Source organism: Thermobia domestica, chromosome 13 (genome assembly GCF_964235325.1).
Source record: "Thermobia domestica chromosome 13, izTheDome1.hap1.1, whole genome shotgun sequence".
Taxonomy (NCBI): domain Eukaryota; kingdom Metazoa; phylum Arthropoda; class Insecta; order Zygentoma; family Lepismatidae; genus Thermobia; species Thermobia domestica.
In genome coordinates this window covers 185930577-185949920 of record NC_137466.1, presented here as the reverse complement: position 1 = coordinate 185949920, position 19344 = coordinate 185930577, and the positions used below count along the sequence as shown (strand labels likewise).

General features: G+C 34.2%; 1 protein-coding gene across 7 annotated transcripts in view; it reads right to left on the bottom strand.

Moving 5' to 3' along the window:
* The window catches only part of LOC145668849 (uncharacterized), a 276188-nt gene that overhangs the window by 33866 nt on the left and 222978 nt on the right, over positions 1 to 19344 (bottom strand). For 5 of the 7 annotated variants that reach the window (XM_081737052.1, XM_081737054.1, XM_081737056.1 and 2 more), the window contains 4 exons: positions 18544 to 18720; positions 16412 to 16537; positions 8840 to 8980; positions 2815 to 2905 (listed from right to left, as the gene is read on the bottom strand). In XM_081737052.1, coding sequence (XP_081593178.1) covers positions 2815 to 2905; positions 8840 to 8980; positions 16412 to 16537; positions 18544 to 18720 — 535 coding nt within the window. Of the gene's footprint in view, positions 1 to 2814; positions 2906 to 8839; positions 8981 to 14677; positions 14705 to 16411; positions 16538 to 18543; positions 18721 to 19344 lie in introns of all 7 variants that reach the window. The other 2 variants (XM_081737053.1, XM_081737055.1) reach the window with 2 other exon arrangements.

Below are 19344 nucleotides of genomic sequence, written 5' to 3'. Positions count from 1 at the left end.
CAATATACATAATTTTTTTTTTTTTTTTTTTTATCAATGAGATATATGCTACTAATAGAGACAAGTACCGCCATAGGAGCTTGTATGTGCAAACGTGTTCTTTCTTTGACTCAACTAAGTGATATTAATTCATTAACGAATCGTGTATTTCAATGGCGGCTCTTGAGAGAAAACACATTTGTAAAAAATTACAATGCTACAAGAAATGTCGTAATTCTTGTATAGAACAATTAAGTAACAGCTTATGGCAATGAAATTGTAATATTTACAAATGTGATTTTCCTCACAGCCGCCACTGTAGCATGTCCTACTCTATGAATACTAAGCGAACAGAATTTTGAAATGCAATTCATTCAAAACTTGGGGCAATTCTTGTGGAGCTTCAGTTCCCCATAAGATATGCGTTATTATTAGTCTATAAGTCAGGGCCCGTCTTGTGGATGAGGCAAGTAATGCGGTTCCCTCAGGACGTACGCTCTAAAAGAATAGTTAGGCCCTTCACAAAAAAGTAACAAGCTTAATGTTTTTAATTCATTCTTGGGATTCAACATATTTAAACCCGATAACCCTTAATTTTATAAGACTTTTTTTACGATTGTATACAACACCACCAAGTGCATTTATAACGTAAACAATTACTACATTAAAGATAATTGTGCTGAATATCTTATTTAACCTTTAACACGGCTTAGTATTGTAGGAAATCAGCTAGTGGATCTAAGAAACCTGAGAAACATGTTTGAGATGCTCAGCTAGAGAATTAACCATAAACCCCCCTGAGCACGCAATGAGAAATAACCGTCATCTCAGCCAACACGTATTTGTCCATTTAAATTTTAAAAAATAAATAAAAAAAAATATATATATATATATATATATATATATATATATATATATATATATATATATATATATATATATATATATATATATATATATATATATATATAAATAAAACCAAGAATATTTTGCAATAATTAATAACTGTGTTTCACCAGTAAGTCGTAGTATGCTATCATGTTTCGAGAAAACAAAATCAATGCAGAACTGTATTACTAAGTCCTACAAGATAAGCGAGTTTGTGGACATCTTCGAGAAACAAGAACGTTACATATGTCTACTATTGAGTATGTGCTCTACGCCTCATTCACATTGTCACTACGCAAAATTTACCGAAACTACTAGAAACTTCCGAAATTCGCGAATAAAAATGAAGAAAAATTAGTTAGGTTGAATGTTTTAGTAACGAAAAAGTAATGGGAAAAGTGGGAGAGAGAAAACCAATATAGGAGGTAACTGGAACAAGGAAGAGAAATTGGTTAGCAAATCATTTGAAAAGAAATTGTAATCGTGGGACCTATTTGAAGGTATAGTGGAAAATAAACGAGTACATTTTATATATATAAAATATTACAAGGTATGGAATAGGATGATGAATACTAAAAAAAGACAACTCTTGCATTACGCCAAAGAGATTAAGCAGGAATTGTGGTACATGCAAACTTCTCAATTTGTGTGGAAAATGACTCGCCAACAATTACATGGCTTTGTTACAAGTTTGAGACCCATAGTACCACTTGTGATGTGCAAGTTCTGCTTCTTCGACTATGGTTTTAGAAACGCTGCCATAGAAGTATGCTATAGAACGTGAACGTGAGATTTGTAGGATCTGTAATTAAGTTTTATCCATTTTCTGGCAAAATGTTTCCAACTGCACCAGCCGTTTGCACTCCGCACTGGTAAGACACCCTATGTTAAATGGAAACAGTTCAGCAAACCTTTGTGCCCTCTCCATACCAACAAGACAGCATTGGTTGGGAAACGGATTCGAGATTTTCTGGACAGGGCCGGCTCTAGGCAAATTGCTGCCCCATGGAATGGCATCATTTGCCCCCCGTTTCTCCAGAAGGAACAGATCTTAAAAGCCACAACTTTAAGTATGCTACCCAAATATCAACCACGCAGGGAAGGGAAAAAGCACTCGCACTCACAAAAGCCTAAACACTACAAATACAATCTCGTTGTCTGTATTTTCCTTTAATCCTTTTTATAGAATTCAATATCAAGCTTCAATCTCAATATATCAGTTTACAATTCCAGTGCAACTATCTCTTTTATCTTTATTTCTTGATTTTCCTTCTACATCTGTTAAAACTTTTATATAAAAAAAACTTGTTTCCACCTTCAATGATAAAAAACTTGTTTCCACCTTCAATGATAAAAAACTTGTTTGTGACAAAAACAAGACTAGTCTTCATATCAAAACTGTGCTAACTAACTAAATGAAACATGTGTTCGCTACTATTCGAGAATTGAGTTCTTGTATTTGACTCAAGCAGTTCATATTGGGATTTGTTTGACAATTTGCGTTAGCACTGTCCATGTCACCTTAAACTAATGCGACTTAAACATGATTTATGAATATGGTATTGAAATAGGTCAGCTTAATAAATTTAACTATCATCATCATTAAGTCTGTTTCCAACAAAAAAATATTTATTTTAAATAATATAGTTATAACAAGATTTTGCAGCCCCGTACAAATACACGTGTTACATGTAAGGTAGAGCCGGCCCTGCTTGTAGATTCCCTCACGTAACACTTATGTACGTTCCCCGTGTCATGTTTGGGTTTCTTTACGTTCCGTTTGAAAAGTTGCTATAACGGAGCTGTCTTATGGCCTAGGACTTTTATACACCCTGTATACACACGGAGGTTTGGCAATAAAAACTAATTAAAGTCATAATTTAAAAAAAAAAGACAAGGAAAAACAACAAAGATAGAAAGAACAACTACAAAAAATTAAATGCTTACCAGCTTGCCCAGCTTGCAATACAGACTTCCCTTGAGTCAGCATATGAGGAGCTAACTGATTGGGTTGGAAAGGTTTTCCTGCTGCTATTACCTGAAGCAATAAGAAAATATGACTACATAAGATAAAAAAGAAACAACACTATATGTTGCTACTTTACGTATTCAAATATATTACTGAACATTGGAGAGATAAGAAACTGTTCCTGTGGTTGCTATCATAAAAATAGATTGCTATCGTGTAAAATACACAATTACATTTTCGGGTCATGTTATAACAAAAGGGACAACTTTTTTTTTTTTTTTTTTTTTTTTTTTTTTTTTGAAATGATATGGAATACAAACAGCGTCAAATCTACTTCCAAAGACTAATAAAAACTACATAGTGGTATATCACAAATACGGTAATTAATAAACATTTTCCCCCCAACAAATTGAATATTTTGGTGAAATCTGACATTCGAGTATATAAAACATCGACTTCTTGAATTTTATATTAAGAGATTAATCTTATGGGTTCAATAATTATCGTAATTTTAACCAAAATATCGAATATTTCACGAAAATTACATTAAATTTTTGCCAGTGGGAAATATATGATAATTTGATTTATTCTTTTGCTTCAAGTTATAAAAATACACATCAAATCATGTTCATAAATGTTTTCTCTTGTCTTCCTTAGGATTTAAGTCATCTTCTACCTCGATTAAGTGAATTTTACATGAGGACAAGTCATTGTTACTAAGTATAAATTTAGAATTGATGAAACGAAACACTGATTATGTGTTGTTATTACGAATATTATTAAGATCATTCGGGATAAACAGTGCTACATTGTATTAGTTTTTTGCTTCAAAATAGTTACAAAAAAAAGTACTAAATTTGGAGTACAAAACGACCTATCTTACAATATGTTCTCCAAATATTGTTAAGAAAAAGAAAATAAATGGTAAAGTATCCTCAATTATCACATTCAGAATGCACCATCCTAAGGTTTACAAAGACAGTACAATCACTTTCATGTATGAAGTTTTCAGATATAATAAAAAATTGTCTGACAAAGTTGTATGTTAAGTACTTCACTGTCAACTTAGTACGTATTTTTAATATATATTGTTATCCCTATTACTTCCACACTTACGACTTAAGTTCAGAAAGTAGTACCCTTTTCACAACTGAAAATCGAGACATCAAAGATTTCTTAACGAAATAGTTTTTACAAACATCCTTGGGAAGAGAGAAGTTCCCATACCCCCTCTCCAAACAGTTTTGCCACTAAGCCCACTTATGAAAGGTAAGGTTATTCTTTTTCTTCAGGTACTCGTAAAAAGCTTTCATAATAGTTTCATTTTACACAAGCCGGAAAGAAAAGGTGAAAGGCATAACAAGTCGATACTGCCTTTGCAGCGGGATAATTCATAGCTTCCAAGCGAAAAACAAAACCAACATTTTGCAATCTTACAGACTATCCACTGCAGATTGGACTCCTAGTGACTCTCACCTACTCACGGCACTAACACTATTGGGCGAAAAGAAATACTTTTCTCTCAATTTTTTTTCAATTGATGAACATACTACAGAGAACGTTCATACTTCAAGAGACAATAAGGTTAGCAGAATACCTTAGAGCATTTTTTTTTTTTTTTTTTTTTTTTGCGGGGAGGCGGAGGAAGTAGCAGGGGAACAAGTGATCCACCAGAAATTACAGAATACTTATAACGATAAGTGCCTGAGTGACCAGGGTATCTACTGGAAAAGAACTTAGGTATGTTCGTTAATGAAACATATTCTAAGAGTCATTCGCAGTAAAATTTGCTCCATTCATTTTCTTTAATTCTCTAAAAGAAAACACGAAACTAAAATGTGGAGATATAGAGGAGTCGTTTCCAATTGACCGATGAATGACGCAGGAGCACGCCTAGAAACGCAATGAGAAAGGGAGGGGAAGGGAACCAGATAGGGGAATAAAATAAGGAAAAGTTAACCAGTATTCGCGTAGTCATATATCCACGTGGAGTATGCTTATAAAAATCTTCGACAACGCTATTGGTGTTCTTATCTGCCTGTCACTATTGTCTTTTTATCAAGGTAAAGTTACCTGTCAGCTCCATCCTCTCTTCATGTGGTTTGCTGTTAAGTGGAGCAGCAAACTGTGATGTTTCAGAGCATTCAGTTAGAAACTTAGATAAACAGCTTAGAACTTAAAAAATATCACGATACACAGTATGTAATTAACGATTTTTTTGAGACCTAGGAAAAACTATGAATTGCAACGAATAAGATTTTTAACAACTTGAAATTACTCCGAGTACAGTTTGATTTTCTTGACTAGTGTTCAATTTATTATTTAATACGGGGATTAATAGTAAGGTATTTGTTCCTCTCTCTCGACGCAAGTCAATGCTCAGAATTGAATGGCCCATATCTGGAAGGTAAAACCTACGAAAAGGTACAGTATAAATAACAAACGAATATAGGAGACAAAGAATCGCAAAAAGAAAGTAAATTAATAAATAGTAGTAGATGAATGTAATAAGAATAGATAAAGAAACCATCAAAAATGGAACACTGACCGACAAAAGGAACAAGAACGTGGATACGTTCAGCATCACGATTACGAGAAGTACCACGGCTAATGAAAACAAGCTACCGGTAATCCCCTAAGCCACGATTTACAGTTTTACACGATCCTAAGCCGTCTCTTCGGTCTAAGTATTCCATACATCTTATAAGTGTATACCAAATACTCATCAGGATAAAATAGAACATTTGTCTATAGCTCCAGAAAAAGTATGGCAAAAGCTTACACGAGGGTGTCAAAAATTATCCGCATTTTGACAACTCTTTTTACATTGTTCATACCGACTTCTGTCCTCTTTTATTTTATTGTTATGCTGTTGTGGTCATGCTATGAAAGTTTCATCCTAAATCCTTCGATTTGTCTTATTGTCTACTTTTTGTTGCAGATAGATGATGGCCGCTCCATTAGAAGTTTGCAAAGAGGACTAATAAGCAGTGATCCCGTTTTTGTGGTCAAAAAGTGTATCAGGGGGCCGAAATCCATCAGACTTTCGGCACAATACAGAAACAGTATCTTGCCGCAACAGTGTGTCTACGAATGGATTAAAAAAAAAAAAAAATCGCACAAGTGCCACGCACGAAGAAGAAGCCGGACGACCATCTACGGCCACAAATAATGACATTAGGCATGCACGTGACATGGTTATGTTAGACAGATGAGTGACTATTGTTGAAGTGGCACATCGTCTAGAAATTAGTCATGGTTCCTGATACACCTTCCGAACACAAAAACCAAATCACTGCTCGTTGTTCCTCTTTGGTGCCAACTTCAAATGGAGCGGTCATAATCTATCTGCAACCAAAGGAAGATAAATGGAGGAATTAAGATCAAACTTTCACAGCATAACAATAAAATAAACGAAAAATGAAATGAAATGAATCTTTGAGTTTTACGTCCCACGATTATGCCGGTTAGGCTAAAGGAGACGGTGATGATGAGTAATAAATGAAATGGTGGAATGAAGAAAGTCGGAGGAAACGGGAGAACCCCGAGAAAACCCACGTACATGGTGTTTGTCCACCACAAGGTTCACTTGGCGGGGGCTGGGATCGAACCCGGCACCCCAAGCACCAGAGGTGAACGCTCTACCACTGAACCACCGCGACCCTAAAATAAACGAGGACAGAGGTCCATATGAACAATGTGAGAGGAGTTATGTCAAAATTGCGGATAATATTTCACATATCCTCATAACATTTTATACCTCAATACTTTTTAAGTTATAGGTCACTTTGTTTCCCGAATTTTATTGAAATTAACTCTGAAGAAATCTTTGATGGCTTTGTTTTTCACGTCTAAAACGGGCATTACTTCCTGGATGATCCCCATAAATACAGCATCGTAAACATCAATCTCAATATAATTCATATAAAACTTAAACCGTGCCTCAAATAAAATATAGCAACACTACAAATCAAACATGCATTTTTCCCCCCTCTCTTTTTACACTGTTAAGTACTGCTCAAAATTCCAACACCTAATCTATACGCAATATTCCAAATCACCAGTAATGGCTTTCAGTTACAACAGGCAGCAAGGAGTGACTATTCTTGTTTGAGTATATATATATATATTGAAGTAACCTTTCAAATGTTGAGAAAAAAATCCTCGATCAGTAAAAATAGAAGCAGTGCTACACCATATATAAAGAAAAACGTATGAGTAAATGTTGGCTTCCATAATATTTCCTTTTACAATGTGATTTTTCTATGTTAGAAATCCACATAAAAATACCACAGACTCCCCATAGTAAGCTGTTGACTAAAGAAGAGGAAGACGTTTTATTAGTTAGGAAAACATTTACAATAAACAAATTGGACAAAAGAGGTTATTATTATTATTATTATTACATGTTGTGTATCTACAATAAAAATTCCAATTTGTTTTTTTTTTTTAGTTAAAAACAAAAACGTTTTCCGTAAATAACGAAAGGTATTATGGGAAACAACAGATAAGTATCTATTTGGTACACTTATATATATATGTGTGTGTGTATGTTACAATATACAGTAACAACCCTGCAATATTACTTTCGAATCCTAAGCTGAGATCACCGTAAGCAAAAGAAGAATAAAGCCCATTTTACTTTTTATTTATTTTAAAAACAAAGTAGTGCATAAAGCCATATATCCCAGTCGTACATACAAAGGCTGTATTTATTAGATTTTGCTTTCAAATCTTTATTTTTTACTTCAATGACAATCACGAATGATCAAGTTCCGTATTGCTACGAAGAGAAGAAAAAGGTACATCTACATGCTTTCAAATTTCTCTTTCTTTAGATTAATTGACTAGACGTTCCTTTTCAATGGTAACAGTTTCATACTTTCCCTTTTTACTTGTGAAAAATACTTATGGAGCACAGACAACATGCCAATTGCCTTATACAAAACAAAACGGAAGGTAATTACTGATTTGACTGTCAAGGAGTGCGTTATACAAAATAAAACGGAAGGTACTTACTGATTTGAGTGATAGGGAGTGTCTTATACAAAATAAAATGGAAGATACTTACTGATTTGAGTGACAAGGAGTGCCATATACAAAACAAAACGGATGGTACTTACTGATTTGAGTGACAAGGAGTACCGTATAAAAAGCAAAACGGAAGATACTTACTGTTTTCAGAAATGAAATGAAATGAAATTTTGAGTTTTACGTCCCACGGTTATGCCGGTTAGGCTAAAGGAGACGGTGATAATGAGTAATGAATGAAATGGTGGAATGAAGAAAGTGTGAGGAAACGGGAGAACCCCGAGAAAACCCACGCACACGGTGTTTGTCCACCACAAAGTTCATTTGGCGGGAGCAGGGTTTGAACCCGAGACCTCTAGCACTTACTGTTTTCAGTAACAAGGAGTACTCGTACTAAATTTCCTAAACATGTGGACATCACTCCCTTGAGTGTTATGCATATTAAAAACGATAAGCTTTTTGTTCACTGTGAAGTTACCATCAAAATAAGGGAAAAGAGCAAACAGTGAATTGATAATACTGACTTCTTTCCTACTATAAAATTGATTCATACCTGCAATTAATTTGCACTGCGGATGCAAAATAAAATAATAATAATAAAAGTTGCATAAAAATATATCTCTTCTCGACTTCGTACTACACAAACATTCGCAGCTTTTCATTTACGTTGTCTTTCCGTTAGAATAAGAAAAACTAAATGCAGCCTTTGTACATACTTGCAACAGTTTATATATGAGACACTGCATATACCAATATAACCCACAGGCACCAATTTAATTGCCTCCTTTATATAATTACTTTAAAAGAGGATTATTTTTAGTATTGCATTTAATTTTTAATTTTTGTATAACACAAGAGAACCGTGTGGCAGAGAAAAAGTACAAATGAAGCTGTATGGAGAAGGCAGTGCTAGTATAGGGAGGGCAACTGAAGCCATGTCTAGGAAAGCTGAAAAATGTATAGATTAATGACCTGCGCAGCAGCTGGCATTAGGGCTGGGCCCGTAGTCAACTTTCCACCGGCTAATGATGTACTACACGATACAGGCACCATTGCCCCTGTACCTCCTCCGGGTTTAGCTTGGAACTGAAAGCTGGCTAGACCTCCCAAACTCTGGGGAAGAAATTAAGCATTAAACTAGAGAGGTTTCTCTTTCTTCTAGTAGTAATAAGTTTATTTTTAATATCACATTGAATGGCTGTCAACTGAAACCATACTTACAGATATACAATTCGATACAGGTATATTAAAACAAAGAGTATAAGTGTGAAAACACATTTGCATGAAAACTTGTAAAACGGAATATAACGCCGATAATTGCTTAAGATATATAATTGATATACTCTAAGCTGAAGACCAACTATTTGAAAGTCTTTTAACATTAAATATATATACACACATCTATCCTGTATTGTCAGAAAATAAAAACCATGGTCTTCAATTACCTACTACTCTAGCAGCTGCCTCATAGTAAAGCACAGATTAAAACATGAGAAATATCAATGTATTCATATACACCAATTACATTTCTTTGAAAAAAAAAAAAAAAAAAAAAATCTTCAAGAGGCACTGTAATTGACGGAAGAAATTAATTTTTATTGTGCAGGGAATATAACTGTATGACTTATGACAATAATTAGCATTAAAACTTGATAAAATGGGATCTTCATTTGACTTCAGTATTATAATTGCTTTTCAAATTTATGTGTTCGGTTATAAGGCAAAAAAGATATTGAAAAAATAATAGAAAGGAAAATTCTTTTGCGATGAAAATATTCATAGAAAGTCTGGATAGCCAAGAAAACAGAAAAGACTATGTAAATGCTAGTACTCTTACCATAACTGAGGTACATTTACGTTATTCAGATAAATTAAAAAATTCAGTACATTGAAGAGTAAGGAGTAAATAATATTAACTCATTCATTCAATTTCTAGGAAATTTGAAATGTTTGAATCTTATAAATATGTAGTTAAAAATTCTAATAACTATCATCATGTTAAGTCTTAAAAAATAAAAAAAATAAGAAAAGTTATTCCATAGAAGTTTAAGAAACGTAACAAATCTATATTTTTTAAAATAATGTAAAAGATGTGTATCTTATAGTTAGGAACAATGATGAAAGTTACACAGCATTTTAAAAATACAATTTAAAACATATCCACGTGACTAATCTGAACCCTCGTTGAACAAAAACTGATACCTAGAAAGATGTATATTCATTACTACTAAACATAAAAAAAAGCACTAAAGCTAATTATTACTACGTATCGTATCTAAAACAGATATAAAAGAAACTGTTTTGAATACAGGGTGATTTGAAAGGATATTTACATTTTCCACAAGATCACAGTCCTATAATGAAGTGTAATGCACAAGTGTATTATACTTCCATTAAAAAAGAAAAAAAAAATCATTCTTACTTGACATGACCAAGTTATTTTCGGATACACAGTGTCTAGCGGTATTCTTTTTACATGCATAATCCGCTCTTATTATTTATTCTACCCAAGAGATTAGTAGATGCGTCGGCGATTTGATAGGTCTTTTCGGAAACAGTTTTTGGCAACAAATTTTCACAGAGTTTGATTTGAGGACTTCATTACACAAAACGCTTTTTCTACCTATATCGCAATCTCGGACAGATGAAGTGAAAAAGACGTAAGTTCAAGAATAGCGCAGGATAAACAAGCAAACAATAGGAAAAGAGGACTGCTAACATCAAGAAATGTGTCGTTGGAAGTTCGAAAATTACTTATTAAGACCCTGGTGTGGAGCGTGGCGCTTTACGGATCAGAGACGTAGACATTGAGAAAAGCTGAAATATCCAAGTTGGAAGCATTTGAAATGTGGTGTTGGCGCAGAATGCTGCGTATATCATGGATCGAAAGGAAAAGGATTGAAGACGTATTAAAGGAAGCTAATGAAGGACGACAGATCATGAAGGTAATAGAAAAAAGAAGAAACAGCATTCTTAGCAATCTTATTCGCCACTCCGATTGGATCACCGTGTTGATACAGAGAAAGGCAGAAGGAAAACCAGGAAGAGGAAGACCAAGAATAGAATATCTAGATGCAGTTACGAAGAAGAGACCTTATCAAAGTATAAAACAGCTCTCCCAAAGGAGAAAAAAGTTTTTAAATTTCTAAGTTGCCCACCAACCTATGGTTGAGGAGAGGAAAAGGATCGCCATCTTGTCTTAATTGCGCGGAGGCTGGCAGTATGAAATAAAATTTTTCGAAAGGTTCTTCTTCCATTCAGGTTCAGTATATTACTTTATAGTGTAATTCAGTACAAAAACACGTTTCGAAATTGTAAAAATCGTTTTCAATCACCTTGTATGCTTTTTTAAAATACAAAATAAGTACTAAATAAAACTGAAACTTCTCGCAAATTCTACAACAACGTTCTTGTAAATTGGATAGCACTGTCACAGCACTGCTTCTTCACTACAACACAAGATTATTGTTGTTGTACGAATGAATACGATCGAATGATTTTCAACTTGAGTCAGCACTGTTCTATTTCTATTATTAACGGATAAAAGTAAAAGATAAATAACTCAAAATTTCCACAGAGTATAATATAAATATCACAGACAGAAAATGAGTGTCTGTTATGCCTACAGGAGGAGAAAAGGGACAAAAAAAAGTAATGTTATGACAATGAATACGAATTAAATTATGTACAAAGAAAATAATCACACAACTTCGGATCCTTAATATTGCAGGGTTTTTTTTTTTAATGGCAGTAACATAATTTGCCAATGGATCCAATTTCAACAAAAAAGAAATGAGCATGAATAAATGAATGAATGAATTCATTAAAAACAACATCAAAATGAGAAGTTATAAAGTCTCCAAGGTTATACGCACACAAGAAAACAACACTGCTCATCTATATTACAAATGAATTATTTCTTTAAAACGAGTTCCAGAAACCAACCACCCACGAGAACTTTGATGAACTAGTCTAAGTTAGCATATTCACATCTAAGCAGTGGCGACGGCTCTCGAGGGGCGTCACATCCAAAAACAAGTTTAAATTTTATCGCTACAATCAAGGGTAGGAGGAACGCTAAGGGACGCCGTTCCCTCACTTCCATAAAATATCTATGGACTCCCTCTACTTCCTAAAAATTACAATGAGCAACGACAAGCATGAGGGACGGCGTGATGTCATCGTCCCTCTACCTTTTCAGATCCACTTTTATCCCTGGCTACAACCTAAGGGAAGAAAGTTTATCGAATTTTATACAGCTTTTTGAAGCTGTATGAAACTTTCTTCCACTAACTTGTAGCGATTAAAAAAAAAGTTATGTCCCTCAAGAGCCATTAGTGTTCACTTCTAAACAAGTTTGTAGTAAACTACCACATGCAAAGTCTTTGAAATAGACACTTGTTATACACACTAGTACACCTAAAACTACTACTTAAAAAAAAAAAAAAAATGTAACTCGATACAAATTTTAAATATGAAGTCTAAAGTGGATACAGAAAATATATAGCGACGAACCTTTGGCATTGCCCCTATCGATTCTGGGGCCAGCTATAATATGCCCGTTCTTCACACAGAAAGAATTATATTAATGCAAAAGATCTGAAAGGTGTGCAATCCGGACGACAAAAACAGCAGGGATGCCTGCCTAACTCACAGGCACAGTCGAAAATCGAAAAAAAAAAAAAAAAAACGGCTTCGTACAAAATTACGTCTGGTGAAGATATATCTGTGTACAAGACTTAAACACATACGTGGTCAATAAAGAATACATTGACTCAAACGAAACGAAATGAAATTTTTGAGTTGAATGTCCCACGATTATGCCCTCTAGGTTAAGGGAGACAATGATTAAAGCAAGTGAAAGGTGATGGAAGAATTGGTGGAATGAGAAAGTGAGAGGAAACAGGAGTATCCCGAGAAAACCCACAAGCACGATATTGTCAAACACAAACTTCCAGGGATCGAACCAGCGACTCCACGCACCAGAGGTAAGCACTCTACAACTGAGCCACCGTGCCCTGCACACATAATGAATTTCAATTATTATGGCTTATCATTAGAGCATAGAAAACAAGGGGGAAAAAAAGGAAGAAGCAATGGAGAACAGTTTTTCAATAAGCATCAAAGATTTTGTCGGTCATTGTGAGGCAAAACGAGAAAACGGGTAACGAAAGCTTCTTCCAAATAGTACTCCCTTACCGTTCTAGTCCCAATTTAACACCCAGCTAAGCCAAGTTATACAAATAGGTATCACCAGTAGTGGGAAAGAAAATCGGCCAGTACCCGTAGTTAAAGAAATCATTTTAGGATTTGGGTGGTAGAACGGAGGAAAAACTTCCAGATTGGAAAGTAAAAACATTAAGCACTAGGCTCGCTTCTTTTTCATAAAATATCTTGATTATAGATAATTATATTTTTTTCAGTTTTCTTTCCTTGTGTTCTTACCTGATGACTACCTGTAGACGAGAGAGTTCCTATTTTTTATATTTTTTTTTTTATTATAAATTTTTCAAGAAAAGTAAAAATCTCATTAACCATCCTTTCTCACTTATTATCAAACTCTAAGGGGCCTAAAGAATCTATCTCGTGGCTATTTAGATTCCAGTAATTTAGTCAAACTTAATCAATTCCACCTGGATTAAAATCCTTGTTGACACTGTTACTCTAGCTGAATATATATATGCCTCAGAACCAGGAACTGATGCGATGGACTTTAGTTTAGAGTCCCTTTCGGTGGCGAGGCTGTATGAAACGTGGATCTACAGCTTAATGTAGGGTCTGAACCATGTGGTTCCCACTCGAAATTGGACCCCGAACTCTCCCAGCCATATCGTCAAGAAGTAGCTCGAATAAGCAACTGAGTTTGTTCTTGTATTTATAAAACACCTGAATCGTGTGCAAGCATGTTTGGAGGCTCATGGGGGACATTTCCAACATTTGCTGTGAAAATGTGTGTGTATATGCTACGCCCTGTACATAGTGCTTTTACGCCATAAAATATAATAAATTTTGAGTAAAATAATTTTCTCGTTGCTTTGAATATGTGACAATTCAGGTTCATAGAGACTTTTTGAACGCTCTGTATTTTGAATGCTGATTAATGTCAACTCTTCTGTTATAACAAGCTTACCCCAATTAAACACTTTAATCGAAACAAATAAATAAATAAATATTTTTTATTTTCGAGCGAGAGAACTGACTTCTTTATACTAATTTCAGAACTGTATATTTGAGCTCTAATCATATTGTGAAACTCCCAAGAAATACTCAGCCATACTTTATTCAACGTTCCATGTTCCATTTCCGGTGGGAAGACATGTGGTTCAATAGAATCCCATATTACGCAATGGGTCTACGTCTCATATAAGGTGCTACAGTTTTCAAATAAATTTAGGCATTCATCAGAAGCGTAAATTTAATTGCCATGCATTCTATCTATATAAACACAAAACAAACAAAAAAAATCAAATCTTTACTTGTTACAAAAACGCATCACAGCTTGTTATACGCAAATAGTTTCCGTATATTAAATACAGACTTTGCATGGAATACGCTTATTACAAACTTCCCATAACTAGTGTACGTATTGTAATGTTCCGTTAACTACGGACAAAGAATGGAAACAAATTAATCTAAACAAACGTGGCGGACAAACGTTCCAGACAGCTGGATGAAAACTCGATCGCTCTCATGCTCTGAGATGAGGGTAAGGTGAAAAGAAAAGTGTTTAATTGTAAGAAGCAAGCAATTCGAAATCAAGAGGTGAGGAAAGGTGAACAGTGATTTTTGTGATTTGTCCAAACAACCTACCTGAATGGAAGGGCTCAGCCCAGCTGTCTGGAAAAGTCAAGAAAAACACTTTAATACAAGTATCTCTCAAAAATAATTTTTAAAAAGGTTGTTAAAAGGTATATTTAGGCGTAAGCTTTATAACGATAACATTTATTAAATATGTATATGTTGATATGGACAACAGTCCGTATGGTGATGATATCATTTTTCTTTATGGCCAGACCTGAACATTTAACGTGTTAAGTTTGGTGAACAGACATGTATAAACATGTTTTTCTAGACAGTTCTGATATAATACGTAAAGAAGCCATTAACAGTGGATGTATTTTTAATTATAAAGAAGTAATTTTGTGAAAAATGAAAAAGGGCAAATGCAGAAAATCTTCGGAAAGTACATCAGTTTTAATGTAGCTATTTTATCTCGAGTGTTATTACTGAACATTTAGTGAGTAAACTACGTTTTAATTAGTACCAGAAATTCTGAAATAACGAACTTTGGGCTATTATATATAGATGTTACAGCTTATACATATATTTATTTCCACTATACTAGTGGCAAATCTAGGACACTTCCATATTTTAAGTGTACAACAAATATCTAATACATTAGGCCTTTTTCAGTATACTTAATGCAACAGTCTCAAGAAATTAATTAGATACTACATGTAACTTTAATAATGAGAGATTAATTACAAAGTGAGGAAATATATCATCCATTTTAACTGTAGAATAAAATTGTGTTCTCTTATGATATATAAGGGTTGTATTTCCTGACAATCTCGGTATTTTCTTGCAGTAATTTTTATAAAGCTACCTCTCTCACTTTAGAATTTTTTAGTTAGTTTTTAATTCCTATGTTCACACCTACATGCTCTTACAGTAAATCCTTCTCAGAAAAGTATTTCTGCTTCTCTCGTAGTTCAGTTAAAATATTTATTTAGGTATTCAACCAAAGATCTCACAGTAAAATAATAAAGTAGGAAACGCCTCATACAAGTGGTGACAAAATCAAGAAGAACCGAGGAAGAACATGGACAGAATTGGCTAAGATGGATGGCTCTAGAGAGGAGCTACAAATACCTTCATTCTGCAGTGGTTGAGTCCATTCAACATATATTGCCAGTTTTCATTCTGAGTACTTCAGATAATCCTTTAACAGAACTGAGATCATATTATTAATTCATATATATATGATTTTATTTATAGAACAGTGTAATTAGGGTGTACATCATCATATTTTTAATAATAAATAAATGGTCGTTAATGTTACTAGGTACTATTGCTCAGTTGTAGAAATAACGTCGAAGTTCAATCATATCTATTTCATCTATTGGTCTTTTTCTTCTGTGTTGTTGTTTATTATTGTCATCAACGATAGTCTACTTTTCTTGCGAGTTTACATAGCATCTAATATTACACTTTCAGTTTTAATCTCCATAATTCCACTTTGTCTCAAGCTTCTTTACTTAATTCCTCCACCTCTTTCTCCTTCCGCTGTTCACATTACTTGTTGTGTCTTACCTTTTGAACATATCGTGCCATCATATACACATGGTGTAGCCATCTTAACATAACATACAGAACTATACACACATAAACTACACGCTTTTAAACAGTACACAATTAAATTGGGGTAAATTGCTTACTTTATCAATCAAGATAAATTCCTTACTGTACAGACACTTTATTAGCATAGTTAGAAACTAATAATATCTTAGATCAAAGAGACCACAAAAGTTTGTGAATACCTACCTGGATTGACGGGTTCATGCCAGCAGGATGTAATGCGATATTCCCCGGCATTAGTAACTGTCCTTGAGTATTGTACAGTTGCTGCAAATAGGTGGGATTCTGAAGAGGTTGCTGTATAACTTGAACCTGAAAAGAAACCAAATGTAACAATAGTTTTTCGATATAAATACACAATATATAAAGTACAATAACAATATAAGCTGCTTTTATCCAACAAACGAGTTACAGAATTATTATTACTGATAAAACAAGATATATATTGAAACAATATTTTTTTATTAATACTTAAAGAATTGCTAATGTTAATGTCAGGTAAAATTGTTAACTATGGCTTACAATCCTTGTTCGGAATTGAAACACCTAAACAAATTCTTCTAAATAATCAGTAATAACGTTCATAATACGTCAGCAAGAGTTTCTGAATAATAGATACGGGGTATTCCACAAAAATCCGGCTCGCCTCTCATGAGGTTCAATGAGTGGTTTTGTAAAAATAAATAAATATTAGTGTAACTAATGACACAGAAACAATACACTCGCATGTCATTTTTCGAATGTCACTACGGATATTGTCCTTCGTCTTCTAATTTTCTAGATCTATTTAAATATATTTTACCCTTCAAGCTGCTCCAAAGATTAAAAAAAAAAAAAAAAAAAAAAACACGGATCAGATCTGGTGATCGCGGTGGCCACAGTCCTTCACTCTATGAATTTCTCGTGAATTAATGAGTGATGCACGGAAAGTGTGACAAGTTGCCCCATCCTGTTGAAAAACGGCATAATTGCGTTTCAAGGGGTCAATTATTCATGGAATTCGTGGGAAAAAAATTCGATATACACCTCAGTATTTACTGCTGACTCAAAAAATATGGGATTCAAATTCTACCGGCAGACATAGCACACCAGACTCCAATCTTTTCGTGGTGGAGAGGCTATTGAACCTTGTGAGGATTTTTCATGGACCAATACCTGGTGTTCTGCGAGACCCTGCGAGACCTTTTATACACACGAATCGACCCTTTCGTGATTTGGTTACACTTTCCAGAAAAGAAAGGCAGAGATTACCCCTTTTGATAATTGAGATATAATTATAGCAAAGTTCAAACGGTTAAAATATTTTGGACAATATAGTAGGTTTAGATGATATGTATACACACAAAGTTATTTATTTTAAGGAAGATTCAGGAGAGGTTTCGAATAATAACTGATTTTAATGATATCTTACCCATGCTTCAGAAAGAGCTTTTGATTACAGTTTACCATCGTATAAATATTGGTAACTGGTAAAAACGTGCCTATTGACATCATTACTGTATTAATAATATCTTAATATGATATCACAGACACCAACAGACAAAAACATTAAATCTGACAATTACGTTTAGAACTTCGTGAAAGAAATCAGGGCTTGAACGATTTTTCATGAATTTTATCGATTTTTCTTCCTTTTGAATACAGTATTCAAATATGAACGCAAGTAAATACAAGAGTAACTACCTACATACTTAGCTTCTACGATCCCTTCAACGCACTAACAGCATTGGTTTTAACGACGAACTGAAATTTTGATACTCTCTGAATTATTTGAACATAACTGAAGTTGTTATTAATGATAGTTGAACAAACAATAATGAGACCCACTGTTGTGCTGGCTGGGCTAAAGGAGACGGTGATGATGAGAAATGAATGAAATGGTGGAATGAAGGAAGTAGGAAGAAAGGGGAGAATCTAAGAAAACCCACGCACACGGTGTTTGTCTACCACAAAGCTTAATTGGTGCGAGCTGGAATCGAACCCAGGACGCCCATGCACCAGGGGTGATCGCTCTACCACTTGAGCCACAACAGTCCACATAACAGGTTTTGAGGGTAGATATTAGATTATTCTTATTTTCATTCAAATTTTAAAAATTAAAAATATAAAAACATACAAAAAAATAAATAAAATAAAAACAGAAAACAACAATGCTAAACTAATATGAACACCATACACGCAATTGAACTTCACAAGTAAAGCAGTGATCAAAGACTCATCCTCTTCAAAGAGAACAAACGAATGCAACTTTCCACTGCGACTGACTGGAATTAACTAAAAGGATTGTGTTAATCTGTGAATGATGTCATCCAACCTACCTGCTGCATTGGCGAGTGGGGAACTCCCGGATGCGTCAGTGTTTGCGGGGTCGGTGGAGCAAGTGGGTGTTGCAGTGGCTGATGGAGCGTTGACATTGTGGTAATCGTAGTGGTTCCTGATTGTGGCGGTGCTGGAGCGATTACGGGCGGCGTACTTTGTTGCATCGATACTGCAGGCTGCAAAAGAGAGAGAGAGAGAAAAACAGAAGTGAAACCACTGATTAGAGGTAAGTTTAACGAAGGTTTTTATTGAAGAGTATGACTCTGTACGTGATAGACTAAAAATGTTGCTATAAGCAGGCCTCCCAGCAGGACATTGAAAAAATATAGGACAGTTTGGTTTATAAACTAGGACAGTTTGGTTTATACAATAAAGTATTATGCTCTGAAGCACAGAAAAAAATATAAATGTATAGTAAGAAAAGGCCACCTTTCACCCCAATGGGCAATTATTTGTTATTGAAAATAGTAAAAACACTAAAAAATGTGGCTCCAATATTGTTAGAATTCAGAGCATATTCATACTACCTCAAAAGAAAAAGAAATAGTTTAACTCTTATTTATAGGATTACCATGGCATTTAAAACTTCTCACAAGTCGTTATTTATATATAATTTTGAATACGTAAATTCAATAAATGCACGCAAAAATATTAACTATTTCTCTATCTTCCTGCTATCCTTCTAGTGCTTTCATTTACAGATGAACTTTATTTTGACATTTTTTCATTACTTCATATATTTCTTAAAAAAAAAAGAAAAAAGAAAGAAAGAAAACTAATTTCCCTGATAACTTATCTGT